Consider the following 21,379-nt stretch of genomic DNA (forward strand, 5'->3'; position numbering starts at 1 on the left):
TGGTATGGGAAGTAGTCATTGGTTGATAATGCTGACGCTTCATTCGAATGTATCTGGGCTTCGAGTATAGGGCCCGACTAGCGCAACATTAAGGGAAAATATCAATAATAATATTGATGACTGTGTTAGATAAATATCTTCCGAAAAAAGAAGGCTTCATCAAAACTACTTTTTCAAGATGGTTGTTCTGATTACTTGAGATCTTGGTGGGACGATGGCATCTCTACTCTCGAAGTTCATGATCATGCAGGCTTGCCGCACTAAGGCAGAACTCTTGGACTATAAATGCAGAAGGCTATCATTCTTGACTCGTTGCGTCTTCTTAGGGCACGTGAGCCAATGATCCCTCACCTTACGTTGTGGAGAGTGGTCACTGGTTGATGATGCTGGCGTGCCCTTCCGAATGTATCGCGGCGTGATTTCGGCTTGGGGTGAAAGTAACCAGGTTCAATTCAATGTCACAAAAACCCAGGCATCGCTTTTCTCCCAAAGAAATGAATGTCTCCCAACCCGATCACAATCATGTCGCTGGAATTGTAAAGGCTGCTTCTCAAAAGCTTGGAACATTGTTCCGAACCAGTAAACTGTACTTTATGTAGCTTTATGAAGCTCAGATCAGATTTCCCTGGAATATTGTTCTCGTGTATGGAGCTAAGCATACCCTGAAGCTGCTGGATTCCATCTAGAAAAGAGCTTGCAACCTTGATAATGTGGAACATTGAAGAAAGGTTGGAGATTTGTCTCTCTTCTGTAGATACCTTCACGGGAAGTGTTCAAGTGACTTGGCTCATTTGATTCCACCAAGAGCGGTACATATCAGAAATACGCGACGGACTGTGGCTGCTCATGATTTTGAGGTTCGAGTCAGTACACCTCGAACTTCACTGTTTAAGAACGCTTTCATTTGGAGAAGTGCAGAACTGCGCTAAAGTGGAATCCTGAACATATTTTTCCAAATGGATTCGATCTCCAACGATTCAAATCCAATGTGAATCGCTGCTTTCGCACAGACACCGCTCTTAGAGCGCTTTAAGGATTTTTCTGTAGTGCTTGTGTTTTGCCCTTAAAAAAAGTGAAGTCCAAGTGACATTTTCCATTTTGCTACAGTGAATAGAAAGGCAGATTCTGGAAATGTTGACTGATATGTACTTAATATATAATTGAATTTCAAGTAAGCTAGAACCTACCATTTATATGTTTCACAGAAGAAAACTTTTATTCAAATGTGAAATGTGATCAAGGATGTCTCATGTTTCATTAGCATGTTCTCAGGTTCTCATTAGCAATTAGAACCACTATTGAAAAAATAAAGAGAGCTGTAGATTTGTATATTTATTAGTAACTCACAAACATAATAATTCACATATTCATGATGAATATATTAACCATTATTTACCCAATTTATTATAAATAATCATGGAAAAACCTTGGAGTGATTTTACATACCTATATGCATACGTTTGAACTAACTGACCTTGATAAACATGCATGCATCTAGATACAGTTTGGTCCAGTTTTTCAAAATGAGATTCTCAATAGTACCTCTAGGTAACAGAAAAGTGAAATAACCTATTCTTATGTCAAATACAACTAATACCACTAATACATACATTGATAAAAATAGAGATGATTAGGTCTACAAATGACAGCCGAAATAATTTACACCTCATTTTGAAGACTTATGCGATAAGACATTGCCTAATTTGTCATTTGACTTCTCAACAGCACAGATGATCACACTTTTTTGATACTAATTGGTTCATTCAATATTTTATTTTCATTATGATGCCTCCACTTTAGAGAAAACATTAGATAAAACTTTTTTCAAATAGAATTTTTGTTATGAGCCGTTATGTTATGGATATAAACTGCAGAGTTTAAATTCAATGAGAAAAATCTAAAAAGACTGGCAAGCTAAATCAAATCTGCAAGTGAGTAGGTAATTTGTTTTAGAGGTTAAAAAAACTCCACATATGTGTCAAGTTATTACCTCGAGATCTAATGTAGCCTGAATCTAATCTTTGGAGCTTTTTCAAAAACAGCATGTTTTCTTATTTACAATAAAATATTCATTCAAGTTGTAAGATTATGAAATGGACGGATAATCATTTAATTTTGTAAATTCAGATATTAAAAAAGTAACAGTTCCAATTCTGTTATAAGATGCAAAGGAAGATATTGTAAAAAATGTTGACTTCTTTTCATTAAAGACTATTTTTCACTGTGAATTTCAGTACAAAACTTGTAAAGTTATATTGTCTAATTTATCAAATCAGTTGCTTCTTTCGAACAAAAGTTTCGTCAAATATAATTTTGTTGAATATTTGATCGTGAATCTTTCTGAACTCGTGCGAGCTAGAAAATACAATTTCGTGAACATTGAAAAGCATTGAAAAACATGAAATAATTTCTGCTAATTCTGGGGCGCATAGTACATTATTACACGAATTATATTACCAATTTTTCAATATGTAACAAATGATTTTGAAACCTCTTCTTCAGAAGGCCAAAAATTGTCATTTATGTATTCATACATCTTCTGTAGTGTAATAACAATCGCATAATAAACACATTGAAATATAATTAAACGTGGTTGAGTTGAAGAATAATATCCCCAAAGCAATATTGTTCTTGAATTCGGAACTATTAAAAACCAACATCTCTATTTGGACCCAAAGTATCATCTTTCTGAAAGACCTATTCATATGTACAATTTACATCAGTTACTACATACATCATCAAAAATGGTGGAATTTTCACAAGACACTATTTTATGGCACTAAATGCTATTTTTGGTATTTTCAGATATTTGGCGTACATGAATGTACCACAAAGAAAAGGAAAAGGAAAAGATAAATTATGTGGAAAATACCACATTCGTTCAGTTATTGGGGATTTCTTCAATATAAAAATGGATAACTGTCATCAAGACAAAACTCTACAAAATGAATATCGACTGTTTGTTGGCTAATTTGTCAGCAAAAAAATGAAGGGGAGTTTGTTTGAATTAATCTCATAAAATTCTTATGTGTGTTAAGAGAAACTTGTTTGAAGATAGAGCATGTGTCGAATGTATTCTAAATGTACAAAAAATCATACAAGAATGCAGGGTAGAAGGAAATAGCGAAATGCATCGAAAAATAAGTAGGTAACTCTCAAAAAGTTAAAGTTGTCAAAACAAAAGTCAATGTCCCAACCGTCAAAAGTCAATTGCCAACCGTTGTTTGACTAATTGAACAAAATATATTTCATAGAGAAAAACCTCATGAAACAAGTTTATGATTCAATAGAAATTCTGAAACTTCTCGATAGGAAATTATAAAGCATTTAGGTTACATGAGAAATGATTACTTTGCGAAAAAGTGCTCGCTCTAGTCAATGTATGCAAAAATAGAGTAAGATACGGTCCGATAGGTATGTCATTATATAATTGAGATTCATGGTGAAAAACAATGGTATAATTCTTAAAAAAATCAAAATACCAAATAATCTTTAAATCAAAATGCTATTTGAGGGTACCTAATAAATTCTAAAAAAACCTTAACACATTCCCTAGTCACGATATTATCGCTAGTCAAATATATCAATTTATTATTTATCACAATGTTTTGTTTTATCTTGCCTATGTACAATTAATTCTATATTACACATTTCAAGGAGAGAAAATACAATTTTTCTTCAATTATTGTTTCAATGAAGATATGTGAAACTCAAAATATTCGACTTTCAAACATTCCACTCCGAACAAACAAAAAAAATCATTTTCATTCATTTCTAATATGGATAAAACAATTTTGCCACTATAAGAACTATTATGTTTTGAAGATTTTTCATTTCGATTGTTTCTTCGACCGATGTCGTATAACTTTGTATGAACAGTACTTTAGCATAGTTCCACGTATGTTTTGCATAAAACAAAACCGTTATTTGTAACAAATCGTATCAAATTTTATGAATAGGCCCAGTCAAAATGCAAACAGCAAACAAGCAGTGAAAACTCCTATCAATGTGCAAACCAACTTGGACGAACTCGATTCCACTGCGACTGGTTCCTGGATCAATACGGAAGATTGATTCGCAGGCTTAGAATCTTCCATCGTGTTATCATGGTTCATATGATCGTGATCCGTACTCATGTCATCATGGTTGGCTTGCTCCTGATTCACATGCTCTCCTTTGGGTTCTGGTTCAGGTTCTGCCGTCGGTTCCGGTTCAGCCTTAGGTTCAGGTTCAGGCTCAGAGTTGGGTTCAGGTTTAGGCTCGGGTACAGGCTCAGAGTTGGGTTCAGGTTTAGGTTCGGGTTCAGGTACAGGCGTTGTTTCTGGTGCAGGTTCAGATTCACTTTTACGTTCTGGTAAAGGCTGAGGAATTAAATAGGGATCGTTATCTGATCCAGGCAGAATTTCCGGTTGTGGTAAATCGGCGTTCTCCGTTGTAGTTGTGACGGTGGCATTGGGGTCGACGGTATAGTCATATCCTTGATCGTACATGTAGCTTTTGCCTCCAACGTAAGCAGTTATGAGTCTGAAGTTTGGTTCGTTCAAGTTCAGTTTATCGTAGATGAATCTGTTGAGCCTGTTGACAAGTACAGTTATATTTCCACTCTGATCGAAGGCGAAGGAATTCGGCCACTCCAAGAACCTTGGATCTCTGGCAATGATTCTTTGACGGGTCTGGAAAGGTGTATGAGTGTCCCACTTCGCAATGCTATTCGTACTTAGCAGTGTGTAGTAGAGAATACCTCTGTTATTCATTGTCATACCTGCAACAGATTTCAAATAGATTTTACAAACTTCGAGAGACAGTCCTGAATGGAATGATAATGATAAATTCATCCGAATGTTTGTTAATATAGAACTGATTCTGTTATAATGAAAGGAGTAAACAACTTTCTCAGACTTCAATATTTGTTTCCATTTCAAGTAGCTCAAATTTTCCACTACCAATGATGAAGTGAAGCTGATACTTCTGCAATAAACAATGACCTTACTCAGATTGTATACAAGCCAATAAGCAATTCTGACCGAGAGGGAGAATTTACTAGTGTTTTGAATTGTTAACAACCAATTCTGAATTCAACAGAGCCAATAAAGTGTCCATTGGGCTTTTATCCAAAAACAGTCCCGATTTTGAGTGAATTACCAATTATTGTGAAAGTAATACAGATTTTTTGAACAGGCTTTCAAGACCTTTTCCGAATTTTTCCATTTCTCCATTTGTTTCACCTCTTTTTTTTTTCAAAAACTACACCTCATGATTTGATCTCCACAAACTTTATTTGAAAATATATCACAACGTGTTTCGCAAGCACAGTAGCTTTATCAAGTGATCAAGTCATTCAAATCAGGCAATACTGTTCACCCGGAGGATAGTACACCCGGAAGGAAAGGTCACCTTCAACGGACAAGAGATTCCGGGGATCAACGAAGCGAAATACCTGGGATTAACTCTCGAGAGAAGACTGACGTTCAGAGCCCACGTACGGCAGAGACTAGGGCTGGCAAGAGCCGCCCGGCAAACCTACATTAGATCATAGGTCGCAGAAGCAACATGGGATTCCACGTAAAACTGCTGCTAATCAAGACGGTACTACTCTCAATCATCCTGTATGCCTGGGACCAGTGTGCAGCGACATACAGGCGCAGTATCCAGACGTTCATGAACGGTTGCGTGCAAGTCCATCGCTGGGCGATCTACACGAAGCATTCAACAGGGAAGACCCAAGATTCGAAGAGATAGACAAACACAAGAGGCCAACCAAGTAGAAACAGAGACCATCCCCATCGCTATCAGGTGGCTCCGATAAGTATAAAACTTTTTAACCAGATTTCAAACTCACTTCTTTTGTACGTTAGTCAGGGAAGCTCATTAGTCAGGGAAGCTATGGATTATACTGTAGACGACCCCTCCCGATATAGAAGGCCCCGACACTCTGTCGAATGAGGCCCCTATATCTTCCGTTGAAAGATGAACAACTTTTTCATCCAACTCACCCCAGCCAGGCAGGGGTACACCGTGAAGGGCGGTACTGATGTCTGAGGACACTCATGCCGCCATACCATCAACACCCACTTCAGTTATGACCCGTTTGTCCTTCTGGCAAACATCAGTCCAAAGGGTAAGGGAGCCAGGCTCCAACCTGTCTGAAATCAAGATGACCTTCCACCACTTCTTTTGTAGATCACTGAGAAACACTTGTTCGCGACTTAAAGACACTCGTCTCTGGTTCATTTTTGGGAGCCCCATGCAATAAATTACATTCAAGTAAAGTCTCGATTAAATAAAATTCTAGAGTAGAAAGTGAAAGCACCTAAAGGCTGGCTTTCGACCGCAGTAGATCAGATGTCAATCTTGTTGAAGTGCCCATCATAAGAGTGGGGGTGGATGGATGGGATAGGATGTTCTGCACACAGTAACCGTGTTAGGAAGATTTCATCTCAGGGCACTCAACCCGGGAGGGGGCATAGGGGTGGTGGTAATTGCACAATAATTGGATTAATTGAAAAAAGCAGAAGTATTACACAGAGAAATGTATTCTCATTAGTAGAAAAATCAGGAAATATTCTTCTGAATTACTATACAGGCTGATTCACGCTAGACGGATTATTAGACATTTCTACTGGATCAGTCTGAACATTCAATGGAGAACATATTCGGACACTCTCTACCCAACTAAAATACGGTGTTGCCACTTCCATTTGAAAGTAGTAGCAACTTTGATTTTTCCAATAGAACACACTGTATATAATATTATTTTGGGAATCTACAACAATTGCCCCACACCTTTTCTTGATATGTGATGAAGCCTCAATACCCTCAACAGAGAGTTGAATTTTGTGAAATGTTGTTGATTGGCGTTCAATCTTTTTCGTGTTTTTTTTTAATTAACTCAAACATATTGAGATTGTTCTGAACTGGTATGAATTTCTTGAGGTTCATTAGCGGTAGATTCGGTAGATTCGATTTCATTGAACTTTCTACTGTCCGAAAATAATAAACAATCATAAGAACTTCATTTGAATAGTTCCATCGTTTTGAAGGTATTTGAAACTTCTGAAGTGACGAAAATGTCGATGTTATTAGGAGGTTGACAGTTTCACAAATAAATGCTAATAAGTAGGTATACATATGATAACAAAGGAAAAAAACAAATTTTAACAGCTTTCTGAATTTGTAATAATACACAGGGTGCTCCGTTTGAACTAATCAACTTTCAGTCACTTTTTCAAGCAAACGAAAAAACTGTATTTTTTCACCACTCTGTAAGCTGTACGGATAGTACGCCAAACTGTGGGAAGCCTCCAAGTATCATCTAACTCCAAACCAAATTTCGATATCATAGTATTCCTCAACTCAAAGATATCAGCATTTTTAGAGGTCATGATTTCCGAAGAAAAATATTGAAATCGAACCATATTTCGAAAACGGTAACAGATAGGTATAAGGAAATATCAAGAAAAGTTGTCGGGTAATTGTTGTAGATTCCAAAAGTAATATTATATATAGGAAGTTCCTTTTGAAATATCAAAGTTGCTACTACTTTCTAATGAAAGTAGCAACAACGCATTGACGAAAATATTTTAGTTGGGTAGGGAATGTCCGAATATTGAATTTCAAAAGTGATCCGTTGACAGGTTTACCAAAACGTCTAATGTGCCATCCACCGCGAATCAACCGGTTTAATCACATAATTGCAGCACCATGTCTAGGTGTATGATTTTGATACTCACCTACAGTTTGTGATGCCTTCAAACCGAGATCTTTCACTTCACCTTGGTACTCTCCATCGTTCAAGCTATTCATCTCGTTCCGGAGGACGGTTGTATTGATGGAATATAGATGTAAACTTGACACAGGACAGAAAAATACTTCTCTGTCTTCATCTACAATAATTCTGTTGGCACTCTTGTGTATTCTTGGTCCAAGTGCTATGCCAGCGATATTGAGAGGAACATTGATCATGACACCATTCACTTTGAAGGCCGACGCAGTTGGATCTGCCTTCATGGTTTGCGAATGTCGAAGCTTCCAAGAATGATGGTCCTTCACAGAAAAGACAACGATACCTGGAAATTGATAAAGTTTGTTAATTGAGTCACACCTATTCACACATATCACGATATCAGATTTCACCTCACTTGACCTACGAGGAAGACATTTATGTTTGGACAAACCAAAGTCTCTTATCATGTCAAATGAGACAGACATGCGTTGGCGTCATGTAGCCGCACAAGCAATATTAATAATAGTAATTTAATTATTGACTATTGTTACACATCACAAACGTTATTGATGAATATGCATGTAATATGCATGAATGAAACATTTAGGTGAATGAATATTGGACAGAAATAAAAATAAGCCCGATAACTGTGTCGAGGTGAGATGATACGTATTAACAAATAAATATTCTGAATTGAAATTCACAAACGATCAGATGAAGACCAGGATGCGATCGCATAATAGTACACATGGACTGAAAAGTTCCGGTTCTGAGAAAGAAAAAAGTTTTTTTTCAAAATTGGCTTTATTCATCAACATAATCTCCATCTAGAGCTATACAATTATTCCAGCACCGCTTTAACATTTTAATACCACTTTTGCCTCAAAATAGGCCTCAGTTCTAGCAGTAATCTCTTCAATCGAGCGAAATTTCTTACCGGTGAGCATTTTTTAAGGTCTGCGAACAGCCAGTAGTCGCTAGGATGCAAATCTGGCAAACACGGTGGATGTGGGAGAAATTCAAAGTTCAATTCATGTATTTTTGCCATTGTTTTGATCGACTTGTGACACAGTGTATTGTCTTGATGAAACAACATTTTTTCTTTGCCACACACAGTCGTTTCTTTGCAACTTCGACTTTCAAACGCTCCAATAACATTATATAATATTTACTGTTGATGCTATTTTCCTTCTCATGGTAGGATGAATATTATATCACGCACATCCCAAAATACCAAGGCCATAACCTTTCCAGCGGTTGTTGTGCACCAGTTGCTCTCCACTCAGATGACGATCGTTTTGGTTACGGAGTGAAGAATGATGGATCCACATTGAATTCATATCGATGCATATCGACGCAAAAATTCCGGTTTGTTAAGTTTAAACATGGCCAAACGTTGCTCAGAATCATCAAGACGTTTGTGTTTGTAGTCAACAGTGAGCTCGCGCGGCAAGCACTTTGAACAGAGCTTTCTCATAAACGGCCTACACACGTTACGATTTTTCATACTGTTTGCAGTACGATATGTATCGGTACTGCCGCAGTAACGATAAATCATAACGTGTGTAGGCAAATTGGGTGATTTGCAGTATGCAGTCGTCGAATCGTTCGCAGTACGGAGCTTCCATAAAATATCGTATCAACGATCGTGTATGGGGTGGGGTTGTAGACAAATTGGAATGCGTGGAGCTTATTGCTGCGACAGTTACGATTTCATATCGTTTAAAGCAAATCATTTAGGGAAAAGGGTTTTATATATTTCATATTATTATAAGGATATGAAAAATAAGACGTTCTGGGAAGGGTTTATTACTGTATGTAAAGAAAACAGCTGCCTGTGGGATGTAAAGTCAAAAGATTACTCGAATAAAATGAAAAGAAATTCAAGTTACGATATTTCATTTGCAAAATTTGAAGAGTTGTTCCCAAACGAATCTCAAGAAGTAATGAAAAAGAAAATAAACAATATAACAACTTCCTTCAGACGTGACTTTTGAAAGATTGAAATCTAAACCTCGACAGTACGAGCTGTTGTGATGTGTGTATGAAAGATGGCTGTACTGCATGCCTTACGATTTTCTTTACAATTGGAGTTTAATATGCAGTACGAAAAATCGTAACGTGTGTAGGCCGCTATAGTCAAATGCTCATGCAATATAAAGTCAACACGTTCTTTTGATATTTTCACAATGTCAGCTAATAGACGCAACTTCACTTTTTGATCAATAAAAACGATTTTGTGTTTTTTTTATTGTTTTGTGGTGTTAAAGCCTCATTTGGACTTCCACTGCGTTCTGCATCATCGGTGTCTCTACGACCACGTTTGAAATCAGCAAACCAACGTTTAAGTATTGTTTCTGATGAGGTGGATTCTTTATAACACTTTCCAAGCCATTGCTTCGCTTGAACGGTGTTTTTCCCATCAAAAAGCAGTGTAACATTAAAAAACGAAATTGTTTTTGATCCATTCTTTTGAAAACAAAAGTAGTGCCACTCCTAGCACAATAACTCATAAACTTATGAGTAGAATATCATGAAATATCAACAGCCTTCTTTTGAAGGTTAGGACTAACTGACAAAGAGGTGAAGGCAATAAGACTAGCGCCATCTATGACGCTAGTCCCGAGATATTTCAGCCCATGTAGTACATACTGGAATTCAAAGAATATACCAGAGCGTTCAAATGTGGTATATATTGCGGCCATTTCAAAGATCAGGCAGAATAGTTCACAATGCTCATTAGTTAGGAATTAGCACAAGCGACGAAGTTGCGAACAACAGTGTACAAATTGAATAATAAGATTTTTTTTTCTTCGGTGGCATTGACTACTTTGGTCATTAGCCTCGGGTCCTGAGCAGGTTAAGTTGATAACTTCTCGAGCCACTTAGAGCTTAACGTAGCGAAATCAACCCACATTCAACTAGATACACTTTCGAGAGAATAATATCTAGTTGATGTTGAGTTCGAACTTAGGAAACTGCCACAATTATGAAATGTATTATTGTATCATGGTATTGAATTTTATTCCCACAAAGTCTGACTAACATCGGGGATAGTTATATTTCAGAATATTGAATGAACATTGAAAAACTAAAATTTGCTACAAAAATACGGCCCCATATTAAAAATTTCAAAGTTAAGGGTAGCAGATAATCTAATTTGAATATATTCTCGTTTTCATGGCGGACAAACGGACAAAACCATAACAAAACAGCAACTGTGTCGATTTTGACGAAACAAAAATTTCAGTTGACAAAACAAGAAACATTTTGAAGACTTTGTATTGCGGGCGACTGTTTATGTCAACAATGAAGTGTCCCGTCGGCAGACAGAAAGATCAAAAAGTTTCAGTGTTTTGTCTCTTTTTTTGTAAACTGAATTCACTATGTGTAACGGTCGGCGACATTATTATTATATGGTGGGTATAAATTTTTGTTATCGGCACTAGGCAGGCTATTTTTATTGATTTGTTGTATTGTTATTTATTTAAAACAATAATGAGATCGAATTTTCTTTTGGAGAACACGAACGAAAAAAAGATATAGACAGTTGTTCAATGCAGCAATTTAATTGCTGTTCGTCTAGTGGAAACGACAGAAAACAGTTCACAATAAAATGCCCGACTCAGACTAGTTTTTGTCTGTTTGATGAAATTCGAGTTCCGAGTTTGTTTTCGAAACTAAAACAAGTTTTTTGTTCCTGTTTTTGGAAATGAAATTAGTCGTAAGCGAGTCCGTTTGGTGGACATCCGTCTGTAGGAAACCAAAATGAATGTGAATCAAAATTTGAATACTTCCCAGTTACCTGCTTCGAATGAAAGTTAGTGTTAAACAAGCATCAAGTGTACGCGTTAAAAATATGCACTCCATGTGTTTTATAGTGCACAGTTGTAAACAGAAATTGTGGTTTCACAATCGCAACGTAACCCCGTTTTTTCGATGAGAAAATAACCGTAAAACTAGGAATTATACATGTGGTTAACGGGTTTGACGTTTTGTCGATGACTGATCGAATCATTTATAAACTGCGTGCGACCATGGACCGTGGCACTATCCGAGGTGCATGAGCAAGGTTTCATTTCGTTTCCCTCTGTGATAGATGTGCTATGTACGTGTACTTTTCAACTGAAAGTACACCTATCTCATCCGTGTCACGGACAGGCCAATGAAGATATACGAGAACGAATAATGATGTATTTAGTTCCACCAGGAAGTTAATATTCTTCAAATAACTGGATATCCATAGATGCAAACTTTTGTTTGTCGACTGAATTATTTGCTGATGATAAAGTGTCTGCTGAAATGCGTTACAATAATATTTCTCCACTTTGTGTGGAGAGTGTTGGTGCACTCGTCTCGAACATATGTTCACAGTTCCAGCTGTTTAGTATGTTCAGTTTGGTGTTGAGAGACATAACACTTAGAAGTGTTTTGAGTGTTAGGTGATTTTCCGATATCGAAAAAAATGGTTAAAAAAATTTGCATCAAATTCAGTGAAAAATGGAGTTATGTGTGCCAGAACACTTGAAATGTTGACAGTGGCATTCGATGATTGTAGTCTGAGCCAGAAAAATGATTACAAGTGGTTTGATCTCCTCACAGATGGTCGCCGTATCGGTTGGCTCATCCCATGCAATTTTTTCGTAAATTTTGGGCATGATGCTTGTGGTAGCGAAGTTTCTTTCCAAAATTGCTGAATTTTGATAAAAAAACCGTCGCATAAGCATCGCTCAAGAATTGTTGAATGACTTAATTGGCGATTCAGATTTGCTTAAAAACGTTATAACTGGTGAGGAATCATGGGCATATGATTTTGACATCGGAACCAAAGACAAATCGTCCCAATGGAAGAGCTCAGATGAGCCAAGAAGAAAAAAGCACGCTAAATTCAATCAAATGTCAAAATTTTGCTCACTGTATTTTTTTTCAATTATCGTGGGGTAGTGCATCAAAGGTTTCTGCCACATGGTCGATAAGCTGTATTATCTGGAAGTTATGCGTCGCTTGCGAGAAGCAATATTGTGGAAAAACAATTCATGGTTTTTTCTACTGTGTTGTTGGGTTTTGTTTGTGTGAGTGAAGATCTTAGTATATTTTTTGTTTTGTAAGAAGTTCTAACATCATATCGATTTCCAATTCGTCTCATCTTTTCAGATAGTCCTGAAATGTAGAGTATAATATTAGTTGTGAAAGGTGTCGGTGGATGTTGAGTCGGTAATTGAGTTGGAGGTTGTTGAATTTGTGATTCTGTTTGTCACTCATTTGGTTTTTGATTGACTTTTCATTTTCTATTGCATTTATTATTGAATTTATGAACGGATCTAAATAAGCGTTCTCTTTCAGAGCAGATTTCATTAATGACTTTTCTTTATTGAAATTTTCAGTTGAATTGTACCTATATCGTTTTTGCTCTGTTATAAAGACAATTAATTATACATTTTTTAACACTGGCATGTTGATTTTATGTGTAGTGGCGATATCTATTAGTATGTATTTTCTTTCAATAAACATTTGTATCAAATTGATTTGACGACCTCTACAACATTACATCAAGAAAGGGGAGTTGACCATCTTATTTAATCTCAATTGTGAACTTAATTGTCGCTTCCTGTTCGTTGGTTTTATTCAAAAAAGCATTCAGATCATTATGGTTATTATTCCAAACGCCTAAGATATCATCAACGTATCTCCACCAATCTTTAGGATCATTCTGGCAAGTCTCACCAACATACTGTTTAAAATGCTCCATATATTATACAGTGTGTAATAAAGAAAACTTAACAGATACGTTTTTGAATATAAAAAGTGAGGTTTTTAAAAAAAGCTCGGACACGTCGGACACCTTTCAGACTAATCAGATTTTTGTAGTACGCACCCCCTCGGAGGGGTGCGTCCCACGACCCTTATTTAGATAGGGAAAGTAGGTCGAGTGGCACCTTGTTTTAAAGGTCTTTCGAATACCTTTACAACTCTTAAAAGAACATTTTTGTAACAATTAGTTTTCGAGATAATTTGAAGTTGAAATTGCCATGTTAATAATACATTAGACAGACCACTCGGTAACTTGTATGCCTAAATAAAAAAAATTCGAGCAGTTCTTCTTATCAGTTTTTTGTTAAATAAAATCCCTTTTTTAAAATCAATACCCACTCCTCTTCTTCCAGTTTTCATTAGTACATCGTTCGATTGTTTTCTTTAAACGGTTCGTGTATTGTTATTTGTTTAAAAATGCCTTACACTACTGCTGAAAGGGTTTCAGTTATTGCTTTATTTTTTGGCAACGATCAAAATGCTAATAGAACATCAATCAATAAGCAGAAATCACGTTCTGGATTTGGTCACAAAATTCAGGGAGACAGGTTCGGTTTTGAATAAGAAAAGAAATGTTCAGAGAAGGGTAGTGAATGACGATAATGCGATTGGAGTGATTGGTCAAGTCATCGCCAATTCCAGGTTAAGTACCAGAGGTTCATCAGCAATGGCCGGAATAAGCTATATGAGCGCATGGAGAATCCTTAAAAACCACAAATTCCATCCTTACAAAATTAAACTTGTTCATGAACTCAATGAGGATGACAGGAGTTTTGTGAGGGCATGAATGAGAGATTAATGCAAAATCCCGAGCTGCTTTATAACATCTGTTTTTCGGACGAAAGCTCATTTTATGTAAATGGTTGCGTGAACCGTCACAATTGCCGTTATTGGTCGGATGAAAACCCAAGACAATACGCAGAAATACATACCCAACATCCCCCAAAGTTGAATGTCTGGGCCGGAATATTAGACAATCATATTATAGGTCCAATTTTCATTGATGGAAATTTAATCGGTGATTTTTATTTGCAACTTCTTGAAGAGGCAATACAGCCTCGTAGAGTTGAAATAATTGAACAGGATCCAAGATGTCAAGATGAATTTATCCATTTTCAACGAGACGGTGCACCACCCCATTATGCCCAGCAGGTTCGAAATTTTTTAAATAATCATTTTGAAGGACAATGGATTGGCAGAAGAGGTCCAATTGAATGGCCAGCACGATCACCAGATTTAACACCACTGGACTACTTTTTGTGGAGATATTTAAAGTCTAAAGTTTATGCTACACAGCCAGCCAATTTGGATGAATTACATCTTAGAATTATTGATGAATGCCGAGCTATAACTCCTGAGATGTTGAATAATGTAAGAGCAAAATTTGAACAAAATCATTATTGTTGCATGGAGCAAAATGGCGCATATTTTATTAGGTGTTACTTTTTTTGTGTGTGCTTTAAAAATAATTACTGGGATTTATTAACCCTAAAGCAGTTTTTTAAACTTTTCTGTGTCATCAGCATTCAAGGAAATCAGCAGGTTGTATTCGTTGTGCAGGTAAGTTTTTCGTATGATTCACATTTTTATCAGAAGCATAAAATATCCACGTCAAAAGGCAACCTTCATAAGGAGATGCCACTCAATTTACCTAAAATTTACCGAAAAAATCTCCTCGTAATAAACAAATAATTCTTACTTTTTTACGAAATCAAATGGACACGTATTAGCAGGTTGTCATAAAAAGCAAAAATTTAATTTTTTAATGAAAGTTCTGAACGTAAATTGTACCTTGAAAACAATTTGATTTATCTTAAGAGTTGAACTCAATAAAAATACCTTTAAATCTTCAAATTATCTCGAAAACTAATCGTTACAAAAAATTTCTTTTAACAGTGATGTAAAGGTATTCGAAAGACCTTTAAAACAAGGTGCCACTCGACCTACTTTCCCTATCTAAATAAGGGTCTTCGGACGCACCCCTCCGAGGGGGTGCGTACTACAGAAAATCTGATTAGTCTGAAAGGTGTCCCTATTTAATTAGAAATCGACGTGTCCGAGCTTTTTTTAAAAATCTTACTTTTTATATTCAAAAACGGCTCTGATAAGTTTTCGTTGTTACACACTGTATGTTGCTTGGAGGAAGTTCTGTGAGGATATCTCTGATTTACTGCGCAGCACAAGAATTCACAAGATTCTCTCTAGAGAGCTGACTGCTGAAATTGGGTCGCTTAAACGACCCGATGGAACATTCACGACGTTGAAGCTTTTGATAGAAAACCACTTTTCTTTGAGGGCGCTAAATGCCTAAAAAAGAACGATTGGGAGATCATGAAGAAGGTTATCAAAGCACCGGCAGTTGAGGGCTATCATGTCGTTTCAGCTCTTCAAATCTCCCGGAGAGGATGGTATATTTCCAGCTCTTCTTCAAAACGGACCGGAAATAATTTTACCTATTCTCATAAAATTGTATAGAGCTAGTCTGGCGTGGAACTATATACCACCCAGTTGGTTGGCAGCAAGGGTGGTATATATACCTAAAGTGATTCGGAAAGACCCACACCCTAAATCGGTACGATCAATCAGCCTTACATCCTTCCTGTTGAATGTACTGGAGATGATATTGGACGGACACATCAGGAGGGTGGCATTATTTGCATCCTCCTGAATAACCACCAGTATGCTTATCAAACCGGAAAATCGACAGATTTAGTATTAAACAACCTTGTAGAGAAAATCCCTTGACAACAAGGAGATTGCGGTTGCTGTATTTCTCGATATTGAAGGAGCATTTGACAATGCATTACCTCTGAATGTATAGGATCATCTTTGGCTAGGAAAGGTATAGAATCGACCATAACTGGCTGGATCTATGCCATGCTGGTAAACAGAACTGCAACTACTCTTCAAGGCGAGGCCATTAGGTTCAGGTTCACCAGAGACTTCAAGATGGGGTACTATCTTCCCTTCTGTAGTCGCTCCTGATGGATAGTCTGCTTGATGACCTCCACAGAAGAAAAGTAGATCTGCAAGCTTATGCAGATGACCTTGTTATCTTGACAAGGTCCACGTCGGGACGTTGTAATATCTTCCAAAGCACGATGGACGTTGTTCACAGTTGGTGCCTGAATGAGCATGTGTCTGTCAACCCCAGCAAAACTGTGGTAATCCCCTTCACCAGGAGAAGAAAATTGGACGATCTAACGACACTTTCCCTCAATGGTGAGGTCATTCCATTTGGAACGGATGTGAAATATCTTGGTATTTTCCTTGTTGAAAACTCACCTGGATCGCTCACTTGGAAAAAGTTTTACACCAAGCCAGACTGTCCCTATGGACATGTCGAAGGATTTGTGGTAAAACTTGGGGTTTAGATCCTAAACAAATCAATTTAATTTATGATTGTCAGACCAATGATCACTTATGGTTCAATTGCCTAGTGGCCGAAGGCTTTACAGAAAATGGCCTAGGCGGAGCTTTCAGGCTTACAGAGACAGGCGTGTCTGACCATCAGTGGTGCCATCAGTACCACACTGTCAGCGGCCATGAGATCCTTCTAGATCTACTTCCCCTCCACATTTTTCTAGAGAGAGAGGCTAGATGGACTGCATATAGACTTGTGCACATTGTCAATTGCACAAATCAATTCACTGCAGAGTGCAACAGACTGTTGGTTGACACTGGAAGTCACAGCATTCTGGAAATGACCTCTGACTCTATGCCTACAACTGTCAACTACGAACTGCCTTATAAAGTAGTGTTTCTGAGTAGAGAGGACTGGAAATCATCTTCATATTACTCATACATTCTGTCAGGGCAGGGTGAACGAAATCAAAACGAACATGAACGAACAAGAGGTAAGAATAGAAATAAAATTTGTTTAATTAATTCATCTACTTTTGCACAGGTACTGCTCTCAGAGCGCCTTGAAAAAGCGTCAAAAAATCTCATTCAACATAGAAAAATTTATGAAGACGACAAGTTACTGATTAATTGGGCTTTTTGATTCAAAAATCATTCAGTGAAGATAATGTTGATCTTATAGGTTCAATCCGACCACGTGCTCTGATCTGATGTAGCAAAAGAATTATTCGGCTGTCGCAATAATTCTGAATCTGTATCCCACACTTATAGTGGCGATGGCCCTGAAAGATGATCTCACCTCAAGCAAAAATTTATTCAAGAAATCACGGTATATCTAACAATAGCGCAAGATAATGTTCAACCTTGTGAGTGTTTACTCTTGAAATTAGTGAAATCGTTACTTATTGGGTAAGTACTTAGCAGATGGAAACGTGAGCTGTCGAAATGGATTTCATTCAGTATTAGGTAACCCGTAGGATCTTAGAAACAAGTCGACTGACTGTATTCATGAAAGTGTTTAACCAGAAAGTATCGTTTGAATATGCTTGATATTGACTAACTTGAGGATAACATATTCACTGAAGTGAAATAACAGACAAATTGAAAACCACTGAAGAGTCCAATTAGTCAGTAACTTGTATTCATGAATTCCGTCTATAAATTGAATAATCTATTGAAAAAAATAAAAGTTATATTCTTGACTTTTTTTAGGTGAACGAAGTTTCGGAACATACTTCTTTTTCGTTTTCATACCCCAAAATTCCCTTGAAAACAACGTCTCAATTGTTTATGTTTCAGATTACGAAAGGTTATTCAACTAAAAACAGTGAGAACCAGAAGGTATTCATTTTAGACGAAGAATTTGTTTTTATTCAAATATCAGATTCACATTTGCATTGTACAAAGAAGTTTGACGATTGGAAATTGGGTTTTCGTGACGTTTCCTCAGTATCCATACTGCTAGTAAGGTCGTGATGGTCATCACTAGAAAACGATTGAAACAACAGAAATTTGAACTCTACCATTCAACTGTAGAGAAACAATGTCAACTATTAGGTTGTTTCAACATAAATTTCACAATATTGCCTTATCTACTTGTCTTAAATTGATTTTACAATGTGTCCTTATGTAATAGTCAGGTAAATCTAATAATTGAAATATTATCATTATTATTTAACAAGCTTTATATATATATATATATATATATATATATATATATACTACCTATTATACTACCCATTAGGTATTGGTCCACCATCATTATTGATAATATTATTATGTTCACTAATTTCTACATCCTCATAGGCATCTAGATGTCTGTTGTTGTTAACTTGTCTAACTAATCTTAATGAACTGAAGTCTATGGAAAATATGTTGCAAAATATGATGGGCAACCGCTGATTTTCCAGGTCTTCCATATTTTAAGTGTACTAAGAGTTCCTTATGCACTACAAAATTCAACCCAGCACGTTTGTGCTATCCACAGTGATGTGAACCGTTCTCATTACCAAAACGTCAAGAAATGGAAGTTGTCCTTTATTTTCTAACTCATACGTGAATTTTATTGATGGAAATCTATTATTTAAGAAGGAAATTAAGTTCTCAATATTCGATTTTTGTTACCGAATATCGCGAAAGTATCATCCATATACCTTAGCCATATCCTAGGAAAATACTTTGACTTTTCTTTGGTTTCCATCTCGAATCTGCTCATGAACAGGTTTGACAGGTAGGGAGATATCCATAGCCGTTTCCTCCTGTTTAAAAAACTGTTTTCTGTTGTTCTTGTTGTTCATAAAAGCAATCGTTTAGTTTGATCTTCCTCTTGATTGAAACACGCGTCGAGGTGTTGAAATAACGGATTGGTGTTGGAAATAAACTCCAGTGATATTCATTACCACACCAAAGGTACCAATCAGTGCATCATGAACATTATATGCTCGGGATTCGATGAAGTCGTTGGAAGCCGATTTTGCCTAGTCTTGATTGGACGATGAGAAAGATATCGAAATACTTGAAATGATGGTGGTCAATTGGCGAGAGGTATGGCGAGTATGGTGGGTGAGGCAGAGCTTCGACGATCAATTCGTTAAATTTTCGAACGATGATTTGTGAAACATACAGCAGGATCTTCTATTGACCAGTGCCGGCTACAGCTGTCGCAATTTCTGGTACATTTTGTAGATTTCCTCACAATAGGACTCTGCTGTGATGGTTTGGCCCGGTTGCAGAAAGTTATAGTGAATCACACTAGCCGCTGACCACCATACAGTAACCATGGTCTTTTTCTGGTGGGTTTTCGCCTTTTGAGAAGTGCCTGGGTGGCTCACCGGTATACAACCACTGTCCTAAACGTCTCCTGTTATCGTACATGATCCAGTCTTCATCACATGCGACGATCCGATCCAAAAATGGATCGTTTTGGTTGTGCAAAAGCAAAGAAGGACGGACTTCGAAACGTGACGATTTCTGCCGATCAAATACGTTTTAAACCACCAAAAACTGCATGTGAGCTGACGCCCAGTTCTTCGGCACCGTTTGTGTTGGGCCAGTCTCCATCAGTATCCTCGAATCCTTTTTTCAGAATAGTGTAGGTTGTCTACTTTAGGCCTCATCTTCGAGGCTACAATCTCCGGAACGAAATGTTTGTCAAAACCAATGCGTTCATTAACGCTATCATGCTTGGTTAACTTTTCGGGCTGTTTCGGCACCGGTTTGGTTTCAACGACTACATATAGCAATGGGTCAAAAAATAAAAATTTATGAAAAAATGAACAGAATCAATGTATAGAGTAGAGTACAAAATTCTCTATTGTTCACTATATACCACCACACATTGAAACGGACAAAACTTTCTTAACAACCTAATATTTTCAAAAAAAATGTGTTCTGGTTAGTTTTCATTCTCAACTGGAGGATGTTTGATTTTAGAGGTAGTTTCTCAAATACAGATATAAAAACCCATGAAAGTTTTTAATTCACAATCGCAAGCAAATATCTTACGTTCAACGTTTGTTTGAAGGTGGTTGTGGTTGACAATGACAATGGGAAACATCTGTATATCGAAAACCCACTGACACAGGACAGTATCTGAACCAGAAATCCGACCACCATCAATCGACTAAGAGAGGAATCATCAATAGTCTACTAGACCGTGCTTTCGGGCTCTGTAATACAAAGGAAGGCCTCGAAAAGGAACCAGGCATCATCAGAAATGACCTTCAACGGAATGGTAACTCCAGAGTGATGATAGAACAGGCTTTAGCTAGAGCTCCACAGGGAAGAGAAGCCGTCACAACAAGTACTTGTACTTTCCTACATAAGAGTATTATCGGAAAGGATAAGAAGGATTGGGTCCAAGTATAACATCAGGACCTGCTTCAGATGTGGGAACACTATCCGTAGCAGCCTCACGAAAACCAGGCCACCAAACGCGGACTGCGATTCCAAGAATTGCATTTACCGGATACCCTGCGAGTGCGGAGAATCATACATCGGTGAAACTAAGAGGCCATCGAAAGTTCGCATTGCTGGGCACAAGAAATACACACAGCGAGGAGGAACCTGCGAATCCGGAATACCAGAGCATGTTTGAACTCATCAACATAATATCAAGTGGGCTCAAGCTGAAATCATCCACAAAAAGAAACACTGGTTTAGGGGAAAATTTAGAGAAGCCGAGTATATGTTGTCCAACAACGCATTTAGTCAAGCCAGCGTGGAGATACGTAACATATGAAAACCTCTAATCAAGCGAAAAACGACCAACTCCCGCCAAACGGTCATCTCCCGCTAAAACCAATGAAGCGGAGAGAGGGAAGAGGGGATAGGTGAAAGCACTCGAATGACCTATAAATAGTCAGATCTCGGAGGAATAAGTACAGTTATCACCTGAATACGATTGTGGATACTAACAATCGAAATGTCATGACGTAACTTGGTTTGGAATCTTTTAATTTTTATTTTTCATTTTTTGTTAAT

The 21,379-nt window shown here is 37.2% G+C and overlaps 1 protein-coding gene across 2 annotated transcripts in view; it reads right to left on the reverse strand.

Annotated features, from left to right (window-relative positions):
* Window positions 1-1,319: 1,319 nt before the first annotated feature.
* Window positions 1,320-21,379, reverse strand: part of Y-1 (yellow-1) — a 43,785-nt gene continuing 23,725 nt past the window's right edge. Inside the window, exons 2-4 of one of the 2 annotated variants that reach the window (XR_012466347.1) lie at window positions 7,731-8,066; window positions 2,570-4,762; window positions 1,320-2,491 (exon numbers count right to left, since the gene is read on the reverse strand). Coding sequence is in view for 1 of the 2 variants with exons in the window: in XM_023157202.2 (XP_023012970.2) it covers window positions 3,966-4,762; window positions 7,731-8,066 (1,133 nt within the window). In the remaining variant the exon portion in view is untranslated. Of the gene's footprint in view, window positions 4,763-7,730; window positions 8,067-21,379 lie in introns of both variants that reach the window. The other variant, XM_023157202.2, reaches the window with a different exon arrangement.

Source organism: Leptinotarsa decemlineata, unplaced genomic scaffold (assembly GCF_025532065.1).
Source record: "Leptinotarsa decemlineata unplaced genomic scaffold, Ldec_3_MD MMD2_tig00004307_RagTag_RagTag, whole genome shotgun sequence".
In the NCBI taxonomy this organism is placed as follows: Eukaryota; Metazoa; Arthropoda; class Insecta; order Coleoptera; family Chrysomelidae; genus Leptinotarsa; species Leptinotarsa decemlineata.